Below are 14,943 nucleotides of genomic sequence, written 5' to 3'. Positions count from 1 at the left end.
TGCATGCAGTGGGCCAGTGTTCCCATTGGGCTGCTGCTGAGCAGCGGGGCAAGTAATGTGAGGAATGTCTTCAGCAAGTGTAGAGAGAAGGAGGGGAGTGGCCCAAGCACTCTGCTCCCCTCCAGCTCTGTCACCTGTGAGCCTCCCACTTTACCCTCTGTGTGCTGCTGGGCATGTGGAATCTTGAAATCAATGTTATTAGACACAGTGGAGAGGGGGAAGGGAGAAGCTCTGCCTGAATCCTTCTGCCTTTCTAGTAATGACTGGAGGAGGGAGGGTGCACAGCACATATGCACACAGAGAACATTCTACAGGCCATCTTCGGCACCCATGCCGTAGGTTCACCATCACTGTACTAGACCACTCCCAAATGTTTTTGATTCATTTCATCAGGATGATAATGGGGTTCAGTCCAATAGGAGACATTTCTTAATTATGATTTTGTGCAATGTCTGAATAGTAAAGTTAGTAATAATAACTGGCATTCATATAGCACTTTAAAGTTTAGAAAACACAATACATATTTTATCTTACTTGATCCTCAGAATGATTGCATAAGATTGGAAGCTATCATTATCCCCATTTTACAGATGAGGAAATTGAGGCAGGTACCAGTTCAATTACTTGCCTAGTATCTATGCAACTAATATGTGTTTCAGACAGAATTTTTTCTTCTTTCTGACTCCAACTGGGTCTGGCTCTCTTATCTTCTGTACACCAAACAATTAAAATTTTTTTTTATTATTTTAATAATATATGTGTGTATATGTATATTTGTTTATATATCTTTAATTAAAGAAATAGCCCAAAGTTTTATTTAACTATTCTTTTAAAACTTGCTAAAATACATGTATAGTCTTATTTTTAATTTATTTAAGTTCACCATGCCATGGGAGTTAGTGTGATATAAGGGGGTGGAGAACCAACTTTAGAGCCAGGAAGAATTAGATCCAAAACATGCCTCAGGCACACCCTGGCTGCATGACCCTGAGCAAGTCAGTTAAACTCTTAAGTGCTTTAGCCACTGCCTAAGAGCTCAGGGTATAGGTCATTCACAGATGGGACTGACTGAGAGACTCTATGCTTCAAGGTTCCTTAAACCAATAATCTTAACAGGTCTAGAATGCTTCCCCCTCCCACCCACCCCCAAAGTTTATCAGTTCAATTATATCAAATAAAGTTCTGCGTGGTCCTTCTATGCTTATCAGATGATGTAAAATTCCAGCACCTAGAATTAGACTTTATTATTCTCAAATTTTTATCACAAAATCTGGAAATCATTTAACTAGGCAATATTAAATACAAGTAATTATAAAATAGGTACACGTAAGATTTGTCAAATTTTTCATGACAGTTTCATGAGGCACGAAGGCAGCCAGGCTTTTCTCCATTCTTATACAGTTAGCTGCATTGGTATGGAAGTCAAAAAATATTTTTTCTTTCTAGATCCCAGAATAAAGCAAAGTGAGTTTTTGTGATCCATATTAAGCAAGAGCCCTTAGCACTTTGTAATTTGTCTCAAAAGTATGCAGTATTCAGATGTTAGATGGTGATTAAACTGGTTGCAAAAACATTATCTTAGTTGAGCTTGTTGTTTAATTCATGTAAATTCAGGGAACAGTTGTGCTTCAGTAATGATGAACTGATGCATTGGGTTGTTTGGGAAGGATTTTTTGATTGCCAGATTGTTCTGAAATAGTCATACTAAATTGAAACAAGAACATTACATTTTTTAAATGTTCCTTTTTTTTAAGTATTCCAATACAGAATCATTGCAGGCCCCAAGAGCTTGCCTCAGTGTGACATACGGAGCATAAGGCCAGGAATCCGCTCCTCATTTGTTCCAGGACTCATTGTGCTGTAGGTGCAGTCTGTGACCTTTGGGGAGCTGCACTTCTGGGCTGCCAGACCACCCCTTAGCTTGAGTTTGTTTTCACCAGGTATTTTAAGACCCTGTTCAGAGGCATCATGGGAAGTGACTGGTAATGACATAAAATGATTTTTTAAAGTATCTCAGTGATTAGGTAATATGTATTTTTTCTGTTTTTAAATTATATAATGCATAAGTATTTAAATTATACCATTAGAGAATTGCTTTGGAAAGTGTCCTCAAAGCAGATTGCTGCAGGGAAAATTAAGTCTTCTGAATGAGAAAGATTTCTGGTGAGCTTATTTTTTAATAAACATTCAACATGACCACTAATTACTTCATTCTCATCACAGACCTGTGATCATACAAGTCATGATATCCAGGTGGCATATTAGAATGATGGATTTGGACTCAGGAAGACCTGAGTTCAAATTCTGCCTTAGACATTTAATAACTAATCCTTGATAAGTCATGTAAGCTCTTTGAGCCTTGTGCTCCTCATCTGAAAAATGGGTGTAATAATAGCAACCTACTTCACAGGTTTATCATCTGGATCAAATGAGACAACTTGTAAAGTACTTTTTAGAACTTAAAAGCACTAAATAAATACTAATTATTATTAGGAGGACAATTCAAATCTCTAAAGATGTATCATTGATTTCAGGGAAATTGCAGTATGAAGTACAAATTAACAGCAGAATTATCATGTGCACTAACTTGTGGCAAACTCTCTTCAGTTGCTTTTTGGACTCAGTGATGTCAAGAAGGCTTGATATAAGTGTGTGCAGAGGAACTTATGGCTTCTTCCCTTTCCTCCTTAATTTCTAGTTGTTAAATAGAAATAGAAAATATGAAACATCTAAGATTCTTCTTGTTGTGCTTCCCCTTACTTCAATCGCCTCTTAAGTGTTAACCTACTTTTTAAAAAAAACTATAACTTCTGTTTTAGAACCAATACTTTGTATTGGTTCCAAGGCAGAAAAGTAATATGGGCTAAGTGTCCGAGGTCACATTTGAACCCGGGACCTGGGTTTTGTTCCTGGCTCTCAGTTCACTGAGCCACCTGGCAGCTCCCACCTACCTGCCTTTAAAATCTAACTCAAATTTGACATTCCTCCAATGAAGGCCTTCTTGAACCCTATGCCCTTCCTATTTGGACCTTGCAAAAAATAACAACAAAAAAACCCCAACAAAACCATGCCTTTGATTTACAATTCTCTGATATTTCATATCTTAACCATTATCTGTGTTTTTTCTCATTCCCTGACGAATCTGTAAGTTCTATGCAGAGAGGAAGCCTATCTTCTCTAAATGTAATGTCTCCTTGCAATGTGTAGTGTGATGTTTTGTGTACAACAATTTCTTAAAAAACAAAATGAATTGAATGGAACAGCAGTTCTGTTGTGCCTTCTGGTCATGTGGACATGAGAGGAGCAGGAGATAATGGATGGAGTGTAAAAATATGTATTTATAAATACTTTTATTGCCTTAAAAGATTTGATCTCTTTTAATTTTCCCTATATTGATGTAGTTTGCAGTTTTTTACACCAGAGTAAATGGTTTGAGTTGCTGTGGCAAAAACATGTTCCTCACTTGGTAGCTCATCCCACTGTGCAGAATCTCTTTGAACTTAGGTTATTCTTCCATGGATATTCCTTCAGGTTCATACTCAGAACCTTGCTAACTTGAGTCCAACCTTCTAGAATCTATCTATCTCTCTCATGGTCTGTGCACATAGGAGAAAGGGGAGTCCAATTGACTTCTCCTGCTGTTCCCAGCTTTATCAACTCCCCTGCTGAGAACCCCTTAAATTTCCTCTGTTTGTAGTTTGTTTTCTTTTTCTCTCCAAGCACTGGTTGCATCCTGGGAGTAGGGCTTGTCCTGTCGCTCATGAGCCACAGCAGTCAAACTGAGTCCCGTGTACACATTGCCACATCTCTTCGAAAGCTCTCGGCATATCTGGATGGGAGTGGGGACCAAAGCAGAACATTTCAAGAGGTAAGAGGCTTAGGCTAACATTTTATGTTGTCCTTTGGTCATTTTCCCCCCTGCTACCAATGTTTTGCTTCTCTTATTTTAGTCAAGTTGCTGCTCTCCATGAGTTAAGAGAATATGGCTTAGTCATCAGGTTATGTTTAAGCAGTATGTTTTTTAAACTATTTTGCATTTAAATATCAACCTAGCTTTACATGTGGCAGTCAAAATGAGAGCTCGTTAAAAGTAAAAACCTACATTAGCTTTATCAGGATGCCTTCTCTAAAAAGAGCTATCATTCAAACTGAAGCTGAAGTGGATTTTTTGAGAATTGTGCTAAAGCAAAATATAAAACAACACCACTACTGCAGCCCTGAAAAAAGAAAGAGAAAAAAATTAAGCCTGTGAATACAGCAGACCAAATAGTCATTAATTTTATGAAACTAACTAGTGTGAGAAGTATCATGGGAATTCCTTTGGCACCCAACAAACAATGAATTCTCTTTTGCATTGTGAAAACATTGCTGTTGGACTGCTCTGGACATAACTTGGTATAGGAATTGTAGTCCGTGGGGCATACAGCCTGCATATGTTAACCATGTTTAGATGGAAAGCTAATACTGGGATCCCCTAATGCCTGCCTCTGTTATACCCAGGTGGAACTAAAGAGCCTGTGCCATTCTCTTGGAGGAATAGGGGATGACCTCATGACCAGCCAGATTCCCCCCTCATTAAAGCAGGTTCTCTTTTATCCCAGGCTGCCCCATGAGCTATTGATGAGTGCATAATGGCTTCTGTGTTTCCCTGGGTAGCTCCTCTGCTTTCAGCAATGGGGCTCTGTTGAATTGGTGAATTTCTTTGGGATACACAGGGTTGAAGTTTTGTTCTAGGACATGCACTCCATTTCCATTTTTAAAGGAGTGTAGGGGGTGATTTAATAATATTGTTTTTTAAATGAAAGGAGACATTTTTCAGATAGAGGAGCAATTTAACTAATAAATGAAAACAAGGTTTTCACAATTAAGGCAGCTGCCTTGCTGTTGATTTCTTTGTTTCCTTAGATCATTTCATTTATGAAGCCTCAAGTGAATTGTTAATTTTTTCCCCTAGAACACTGTTCAGTTTTTAGCTTTAGAAATAAGGGAAGTTTGTAGGACTGAAAAAATTTCAATCTGTAGCAAGTTTTCGATTTTATTTTGAACAGACATATAATGGGTATAAAAATAGAAACAGAATATTGATGATAGTAAATGTGATCTGTGTGTACCTCCAAATATAACTTGTTTGTAACAAATTATTTTTCAAAAGAAAAAAAAATGCCTTGTGCTCTGTTAGCTTGGGAATTCTTTGCCATGACCATTATTCTTTATTTAATTCTACTTTTTTAAAGTTTAATGTCTTAATATTGTTATGCTACTGGTCTTAAGCCTTATGTATGTATCCATAATGCTTTATAGTAATGGTAAATGTAGTTATTATACAGCGTACCTATAACATGGGAGGATTCATGGAACAACTTGAATAGCTGTGGTATAGGCTGGGCCAGTATGGATGGGTTGTGATCAGTATCATTGAAGAGAATGCCTATATTGATGAGATCAGCTCCACTGAATCATTGAAGCATGCCATACATATTTATATATTAAACCAACCATGATGAAAGATATTGCATGCCTAGGGCATAAAGGAAATCATACAGCAATCCAAAGAGGAAATTTAATATGCCATGTTCTGTCTTCTATTTTCTCTCTCCATTGCCTTTTTTTTTTTTTTAAACCTTTTAAAAAAGGTTCATAGAGTTCTCTATTTGTGAGGGAACTCAGTCATGGGTAGATGCTTGTGTTCCCTTAGCCTGTAGAATGATTTGGCAGAATGTTTGTGAGGATTAAATTATGTCCTTTTTAATTCTTCTCATTTATCATTTTCTTCCATGTACTTTCTTTAGGTCCTTGCTTACTCTCTCAGTTGTGTATGCACTTCGGCTTTCAGCGCTGGAATTATTGAGGCTGTGGAGGCTGAAGATATTATGAATAAACTTCGGACGTTAGTTGAAAATAACCAGCAGGTCATTGGATATATCCTAGATTCCTTCAGAATTACTCATCTCTTTGGATATCTGCCCTCATGCATATTTCAAGTTTCCCTTGGTGCTGAAATTATAATGGAGATCTTCCTAAATCCAGAAAATAGCTAAGATAGTTTCATTGCGTTATCAGACTCCACTATTACTGTGTTTTCTTGAGTATCACTCTACACAGAAATTCTTAACTTTGTGTGTGTGTGTGTGTGTGTTGTGGACTATTTGACAATCTGGTAAAGCCTATGGATCCTTTCTTACAACACTGTTTTTAAATTCATTAAATAAAGTACATAGGATTATAGAGTGAACCAATCAAAGAGAAATATAGTTAGTAAAATTGAATAAAAATTTTCACAGAACCCTCCCTCTCCAAATTTAAATTATAGAATCCAAAGGAGTCCATGAACAACCCCCCAGGTTACAAACCCCAGCTAGTCTCTCTAGTTGTTCTCTTCTACCTCTATGCCTAGCACTCAGTCACTGAAGTTTTTTCCTTCCCTATTCCTTCCTATTGATGTTTTTCCTAAACTTTCTCTTTGCCTTTCATGTTCCCAGTCATTGCTGAAAAGAATTAAACATACACATTCACACATACAAACACATGCACACACATAACAAGGCAAGTTGAGATTTTTTAAAATCTTAGATTCTCTGATTGGAGAATGTCAGAATTCTATGAGAAATTAGAGTAATTTTAAGAATATGGGCTGGAAGGTGTGGGATCCATATTGCTGAGAGAGGTTCAAGCTGCAGAGAGGGGATCCACAAAGGGAACTGAGTTATCACTGTGATCTACAATTTTTCACAGAAGAGGACACAAACCAAGTGACTAAGTATTCTTGCCCCACTACTATCAAGGACAGTACTTGGGTCTCCTAACCCCTACTTTAGTGCTATTTTCTCTATACCACACTGCAAGATTCTTAAGATTGTCTATTAAAGCTGAGAAGATAAGTACTTAAATAATAATTTTAAGTGTTAATAGAGTCAGTATCTGATCAGGTTGTGTTCAGGTTTTTCGGGAGTAACTCGTACCTTCCTCCTGTCCATAGTTTAAGTCTTTTCTTATTACAGAAATCACTGGATTTGGAATTTAAATGGATCCTAGAAGTCATATTGTACAATTTTTGTATTTTATAGATGAGAAAACTGAGGTCTAGTAAGTAAGTGATTTACTTTTGGTCCACATATACTAATTGACACAATTGAATTTTGAACCTAGAGCCTTGTACTCCAAATCCAGAACTCTTTCCAGTCTACCTTTTTCCTTCCATTATTTAGATTTGTTCCTTAAAGGCAAATTAAAAAAAAAAATTTGTATAGAAGTATTTCAGTACAGTACATTCCATTATAAGTCATGAAATAGGTCCATTTTAGTTCCTTTGTACTTTGTTTCAAAGACCTAATTAGGTCCACAGTGGTTATTTAAAGTTATTGGTTTGCAGCTTGCACTGATGAAGTCACTCTTTTTCCTTTTGTAACTGTTTCTTCTCTTTATATCACCGTATCCATTTATCCGCATACTCCGTGATTCTTACAACAACAAAATGTTGAAATATGCTTTCAAGGTCACAATGTGATTGCTGTGATCACCTTTCTTAATCATGTGTAGGAATAAGCTTGCTTAGCAGAGCACACCCTAATAGTTCCGTTCTGACCCTTTGAAGACTTGGAGCTATTTAAACTTGTTTGGTTCAGGTTCCTCTGGCAGTACAGTGTTACTTCCTGAAAACAGAATACTCAGCTGAATTCCTTGTGCTTAAGTTGTGTGGTTTCTGTTACGAATTAAGGTCCACCATCTGTAACATCTGTTAACTGCTGATTTTTCTCACCATTATTCATTTAAATTTAACAAACATTTCTGAAGAAGCTGAGAATGAATAAAGCATTTATTGAATATTCATCATGTGCAAAAACTGAGGATACAAATAGAAAAGTAAGATAGTCCTTACTTTCAAGGAGCTTACATTCTAATGGGGAAAACAATACATATGGAAAGTTTCAGCTGCCAGTCAGTAGGGTGCAGTAGCAAAACAGTGATATGCTAGGTACTAGACATATAAAAATTAAAATAACACAAAAATTCTGCCTACTGCGAGCTTACCATTACCAGTCTACTGGAAATAGGGAGATGATACTTATACAGATAAGTCAAATAGAAGGTAGTGTTTCATGGGAGCAAAGAAGAAAGCCAAAAAAAAAAAAAGAAAAAAGAAAATATGAGGAGGCAAAGAATACTCTCATTTTGAGAGATCAAGGAAATCTTCATGAGCTTATTTAAAAAGAAAAAGAAAAAAGATTTCAGATTGGGACGAGACAAGAGAAACCATCTATATAAATTTATAGAGGAAGGAGATAATAGGATGATATTGGGAAACATCCACTAATCTAATTTAGCTAGAGTTGTAGGAAATAATTATGGAAAGATAGGAAGTTCAGGCCCTGGACAATTTCTCTGTAGCTTTGTGTGGACATTTCTAATCTATGCTATTTTCCTTCTTCTATTCCTCTTCCTCCCCTGCTTTTTTTTTAAACCCACCAGAATTCAGGCTTTGCGTTGGCATTAGGGAACATCGTTCATGGTTTGTCAGTCTGTGGACATGGAAAAGCAGAAGACTTGAGCAACAGACTACTTCCAGCATGGATAAAAATTGTTCTTACAGAGGTAGGAGTCATTTCTTATGCAGTATTTTTTTTTTCAAAATAATTTAGAGCAGGGATTCTAAAAATATTTTGAATGAAATACCGAGTTACATAGCACTACAGTAAAGTGAGTTTCAAACTTTAATAAGAAAATAAAAGCACATTTAACCAGCAAATCTACATATGTGTCCTGATCTTATTAATGTAGCTACTTCTTTCATCAGTACAGAGTGAACTTATCCATCTCTCTTATCCTATTTAATTCTTGTTGGTCTTCCTATAAATCTTCAATAGAAGATTCATCTAGTCTCCTCCAAAGCCCTTTTGGTTCTTTTGATATTTCATGGATACCAAAGCAGTTACTCCATTTCTGTCTTCTAGGATCTGTGTACCTGCAGTGGTGATTCACTGATCCAACTGTCCAACTTTATACCATTACTTGAGAAATTTGTATACTTTGTTCCTTTAAGTTTTCCTGGTTTTGGTGGCTTGAACCACTTGTTTTGAGTGACTGTGGATCACATCATAGAATGATAGACATCGTAGAGTTAAAAGAGATCTGAAAAGAAAGAGATCTTACATTATGCTCACATTTCAGAAAACTATTCTTATAACATTCTTACAAGTGATTATCTTTTGCTTGAAGATTTCAGTTAGGAGGAACTAACTACTTACTAAGCTAGCTCATCACATTCTTAAATAGTGTTTATTTTTATAGCATTTAAAAAATGCTTCTCTAAAAGTTATTCTTCCTTTTAGTCTCTAGGGCCCAGCAGAGCAAATCTAATTCTTTTTCCACATAGTCATTTTAATACTTGAAAACAGCAATTATGACCCAAATAGGTAGGGCTTAGTTTTGTTTAGTAGAATGTTATCTATCCAGAAGAAAATCTATAGGTAATCTTAATCTCTCGTTATCATTGTTATCATTATATCTTTGGTGAGAATGTCTCTCTCTTATGCCTTACTTGAATTTGATGAAATGAGGATCTTTTAATAATTATCTCTGTGATTACATCTATTGTGTAATTTTATATGATCTAAACATATGTATAACAAACCCAGAGGTGATTGGTTACACCACCAAATCAAATTCATTTTTTTATAATTAAAAAACAAACCCAGTGAATTCATTGTTTCTAATCTCTTAGCAAGCTATGCAGTTGTGATGATGTGGTCTATTAGTGGAAAATCATATACAAAAATGCTCCTATTTCTTTCTTGTGTTTTTATTATGGATACCTTTGTGATATGCATAGATATTTTCATCAAGGTTTTAGAGAGATGAAGAAGTGGCCGCATAGGTAAATAATTGATATTGGTTTTTTTCTTCCTTGTCTTTTTAAAAAAGGTATTTATGTTCTTTACTATTGTTTACGTTTGTGTAAAATCTTCCCCTTTTTGAAATATCTTGAAAAATTGTTTCCTGAGAACTACTAAAATTATGTTATATTCCTGTTTGCACATTTGGTGGGGTCATCTGTTTTCCTTAATTCTTTTTCTTAAATGACATTGCCCTTTCCTCATAGTAAATCATGTTGGCAAAATGCATATATGACAGTCCTGTGACTGTCTAATTGACCATGAGTATAGCTCATTATAGAAATACTAGATTTTTGTCATTACACATCTGTTTATTGTCTCCCATCTTGCTTTATCTATAAATATTTTAAAATCAACTGGCTTAACTGGTCTCACACCAAAGTTTCAGCAGCTTCTTTTGCCCTTTCCTCTACTTTTTATTCTTTACAAAGTAATATTTCTTATAATTTCCCATCAAACTCTAGTTGGGACATTTTACAAATGAATTTGCATTCTTAGCTAGTATTCCATTTAGCTCTTATGACTCTGCTTGTAATGAATGAGTGTTTGCTTCTTCATTGAGTACGTCTTATGGAAGATGGGGTATCTGGCCAGCCCAACTATATTTCATACTTGCCATCCATCCTATATGCACACTATTAGCACATATTTCCTTCCCTCACCTCCCTATCTCACTTGTAATCACTAGAATAGTCATCAGAACAGTTTTGCCATTGCTGCTGAAAGTGTGTATTAATCAATTCCCCTGTGGCTTCACTCAACCAGTTTGATGACTTGCTAAACCAAAACATTGTTCCATTATATATCTTGTCTTCTATTAGGCTAGAAGCTCCCTCAGCACAGGGATTATATCAGATTGTATTTGTATCACCAGTGCTGAAAACAATACTTAAATACTTTTCCACTGATTGATTCTTTATTGATTAAACTTCTAAGAAATGATGATAATCTTAGTGTCTTTGCTTTTGTCTATTTTCTTTTTTAGAGGCAATATTTACTGAAGATCTTGCATTTACATGTTGTTTCTTTCATCTTCTAAATTGCTATTTAATTTGACCCTTCCTCTTATTAGTCAATGATAAGACTTTATCTAAGCAGGTGATTCTAAAATAACTTTGAGGTTAACTTTTTTCTATCACAGTTAAGGTTCACATTTTGTGATGCTGAGTGTTCACCGTGTCCAGAAACTTCCAGATATCTTCTTTTTTTTTTTTTAACCCTTAACTTCTGTGTATTGGCTCCTACCCAACTGCCCTCCAGATATCTTCTTGAAGCAACTCATTGCAGTATACATTTGTGAGATTTCTTAGTAGTTTATACATAGCTCCTTTTATTTCTTAATCTGAACCATATTTTCTTATATATATATGCATATATATGTATGTATATATATGTATGTATGTATGTGTATATCCATTTACACACACATATATTTTCTTCTTTGTTCTTAATTTTGTGTTAAAGTCACAAAATAAGGTTTTTTTTTTTTTTTTAAATCTTATCATTTTCAGATTTTACCCAATTATCCATAAGATTTTTCTACTTCATCAACCGACCCTGGTCTATTAACTGAAATTTATTGTTCAAGGTATTTTCCTTTCTCCTACTCATCATAACATTGAACATATTCTTGTTATTTTAGTAAGATTCCTACTTGAGGGATAGTAACATCTTTTAGTTCATAACTTTTCTTATTTAAACCTGATGCTTTTTTCATTACCTGCTTATTGGTATAGTCAGGTAAGATGCTGATTATTATATTTATTCTGACCTTAAGGAAATGAGATGAAATGACTTTTAAAAAAGATGAGTAGGCAGGGCAGCTGGGTAGCTCAGTGGATTGAGAGTTGGGCCTAGAGATGGGAGGTCCTAGTTTCAAGTCCCACCTGAGATGCTTCCCAGCTGTGTGACCCTGGGCAAGTCACTTGGCCCCCATTGCCCATCCTTACCACTCTTCCACCAAGGAGCCAATGCACATAAGTTAAGGGTTTAAAAAAAAAAAAAGATGAGTAGGTTAAGTTTTAGCAAATCTCATCTGTTTAACTATTTTCATTCTTTGACATTTTTTATCATTTTATTTTCAGGGCTCTCCCACAATGCAATGCCTAGCAGCTGTTAATGGTCTGGTTGCCTTGGTTGGTTCTGAAGGTGCAATCATGCAGGTAATACAAAAAAAGGGATAGACACACACACACACACACACACACACACACACACACACGCACGCACGCACGCACGCACACACAAACACAACCATATAGTCCTCTGTCAAGGAGATAATAAATGTCATCTATTTCGTTTTTGAGATGGAGTAGGATTTCTTTTTGAATTTCCAACTTTTATAAGAGTCCTATAGATTATTTTTTAAGACTGTAATGACACAGTTGAAAACAGAGAGAAAGCCTCTTGGGCTGGAAGACCTGGTTCAGGGCTAGTCTCTGATACATACCTAACTCTATGATTTTCTCTAGGCAGGTTGTCAGTCTCTGAGGGCCATCAGCAACCCCAGGACTATATGTCATATAACAGTTACTGATCTCTTTTGATATAGGAAATTTCCTCACTAGAAGTACTCTACACTAAAGAATTCACACATTTTACTACAAAAAAAAAATAAATACAAGCCAGTGATAACATTTCAAGAAGATTCCTCCTTTTAGTTTGGTTTATGATCAAATGACTAGCATTTGAGTGTGCTGCTGAGTGAAAAGTTGTTTTGAATGTCAGACTCTTATTATTAGAATTGATAGATTCGTCATTTGGGTTTATAAAACTGAAATCTGGTAAACTTTGGGCTGGCCTATTGACCTAGCAAAAGGGGATTAAATGTGAGGGACAAGAGCCTTAAGGTTCATGGGTGGGAACTTCCGTTTCATGTTAATATTTTTCTTTGTTATTGTCCTCTTGTCTTTTTACTTGATGTTTCCCACTGGCATCTGAGATGTTATGCTGTGTTTTGAAGCAAGAACATAAGCAAAAAACATCTTCTAGCTTTTTAGATGATAGTAAATGTATCAGGAATGCCACTGTTTACTCTAATCTTGGTTTAATTTTTTTTTTTTTTAATTTGCAGCTGAAATCAGAAACAATTCAAGCTTCTCACTTTCAAAGTCAACTTAATGAAGTAATCAGAACCATAACTCAGGTGAAAATGGGAGCTTTCTCCTTGGACTGGAGAGTCCTCTGGGCAAGGAAAGTTTTCTTCTCAGGCTACATCTTGTTACATGCAATTTGATTTTTTTTTCCTGAAAATTTGAACCTACTGATATGATTGTTGCAAATTATGGAGGATTTTCAAGTTAGATGTGTGAATTTTCACTTACTTATTACTAGACAATCCTTCATAATGTGTGCTAGCCAGATTTCAGACTAAATGGATTTTCAATTTTAGATATGCTACTTTTTTGAGAGAGTTTTAAAAGAAGGAAAGAACTAGAGTTTAAGAGGAAAAAAACAAAATGAAGAGTCTTCATTAAGCATGGAATGATGGATTAGTTATCTAATACTATCTCCACATCCATACCTTTCTTACAGACCTAACATTGGAAACAATTCCAGGACCTTAGGGAGAATATAGCTGGATAATCAAAGAATTAAAATCTAATTAAGATCAGAAGAGACTAGTAGTTGGCATGTAGATAGGCAAATTAGTTTTGATATTTTCTTAAAACAAATTAACAATGCGATAATCCCTCATTAGTGTTTGGAGGATTTTCTTAATCACAGGGATTAAAAGTCTACTGTGTGGATTTCTGTTTATTTTATTATTAATATAGTTGGGGGTGGGGTAGGAATTCCTTTAGGGCTGGCTGGTTCATTGGCACATAGTTCCTTCCTTGATGTTGCAATTTGTTGTTTTTATATTCTCCATCACAGTCAAGCTATGGTCATGATTATCAGTTGTGGCATTTTGTGAGTGGCCTTTTCTCAGGCATGAATTTGTAATTAGTCCTATAAGCAAACTGCTTCGTTTTTCTCTACAGGTCATCAGTTTCTCTGGAGTGATTGGACTGCAGACAAATGCAGCTTGGCTTCTTGGACATCTTCATCTATCCAGCTTGTCCTCGAGTCAGAGCAGAACATCTGGTAATATTACTTTAGTTGTAGTTCAGATTTCATAGTGTCCCCAGGTTTCATAAACTATCTACATATGGTCTGTTTTGTTTGGGATTATTTTGTTCCACTAAGAAAAATAATGGGATAAATTTAAAGAGTTGAAGCCTCAGCTGCCTTCGAGGTAAAATTATAGACCTTAATTTGACAAGTCTTTTCTATTTCTATCTTTTTTGACTGAAGCAACCAAAAAATTGGCTTACATTTTTCATGCATTTAATTAGGCTTTTGGTAGATTATTTTAGGTGAAGGGCTTCACCATTAATACATTAGGAAGTTATAACCTAACTTCTTATTATTGGACGTGGTATTGACACATTGTCAAATTCAACCATAAATGAGCATTGTTACTAAAGGTTATTCTTTTAATCTAGTTTCACTTCTAACATAGTAATATATATCCTAATTAATCAATCAGCAAGCATTTATTAAGCTAGACCCATGTTTATGGCATGGGTCCAAGAAAAAAAGAAGAAACAGAACAATTGAAGATAACTGAGGGATGTCTTTAAAATGAGAGTCCACTATAATAAGTTTCTCCCTCTTTTATCCATTTTGCTTTGCACTAAGGTTCATTCCTTATTTATAGAGATAATGTACCTTGCAAAGAATATTTAGCTTTAGTTATTTGTAAAAATGTCAGAAAAATTTTTAACATTAATGATAAAAAATTGGTCTAACACCAATCACATACAACATGCAGCCTATATTAGGCCTTTACTTTTTAATTAGACTTCTTTTTCTAGAGAACATGTTTGACCTATAGCAAATGCAAATCTCTACAGTGATGAATCATAATTGGATTTACTTTTATACCAGAGAAGGTTAGGATAGATGATTTCTAAGTTCCCTTCCAATTCTTAAATACTGTAATCCATCTCTAAAATAAAGCCTTTTTTATAATGGAACTTTCCAAATGAGTCATTCATGGCAAAGAGAG

General features: G+C 35.3%; 1 protein-coding gene across 3 annotated transcripts in view; it reads left to right on the top strand.

Annotated features, from left to right (window-relative positions):
• The window catches only part of FOCAD (focadhesin), a 363,803-nt gene that overhangs the window by 309,108 nt on the left and 39,752 nt on the right, over window positions 1-14,943 (top strand). For all 3 annotated transcript variants that reach the window (XM_044660684.1, XM_044660676.1, XM_044660669.1), the window contains 6 exons: window positions 3,721-3,868; window positions 5,790-5,909; window positions 8,467-8,589; window positions 11,975-12,052; window positions 12,964-13,035; window positions 13,874-13,976. In XM_044660684.1, the coding sequence (XP_044516619.1) occupies window positions 3,721-3,868; window positions 5,790-5,909; window positions 8,467-8,589; window positions 11,975-12,052; window positions 12,964-13,035; window positions 13,874-13,976 (644 nt within the window). The remainder of the gene's footprint in view (window positions 1-3,720; window positions 3,869-5,789; window positions 5,910-8,466; window positions 8,590-11,974; window positions 12,053-12,963; window positions 13,036-13,873; window positions 13,977-14,943) is intronic.

Source organism: Gracilinanus agilis, chromosome 1 (genome assembly GCF_016433145.1).
Source record: "Gracilinanus agilis isolate LMUSP501 chromosome 1, AgileGrace, whole genome shotgun sequence".
In the NCBI taxonomy this organism is placed as follows: Eukaryota; Metazoa; Chordata; class Mammalia; order Didelphimorphia; family Didelphidae; genus Gracilinanus; species Gracilinanus agilis.
Note: the sequence above shows the minus strand (reverse complement) of the source record. Positions and strands in the feature narration are given on the sequence as shown.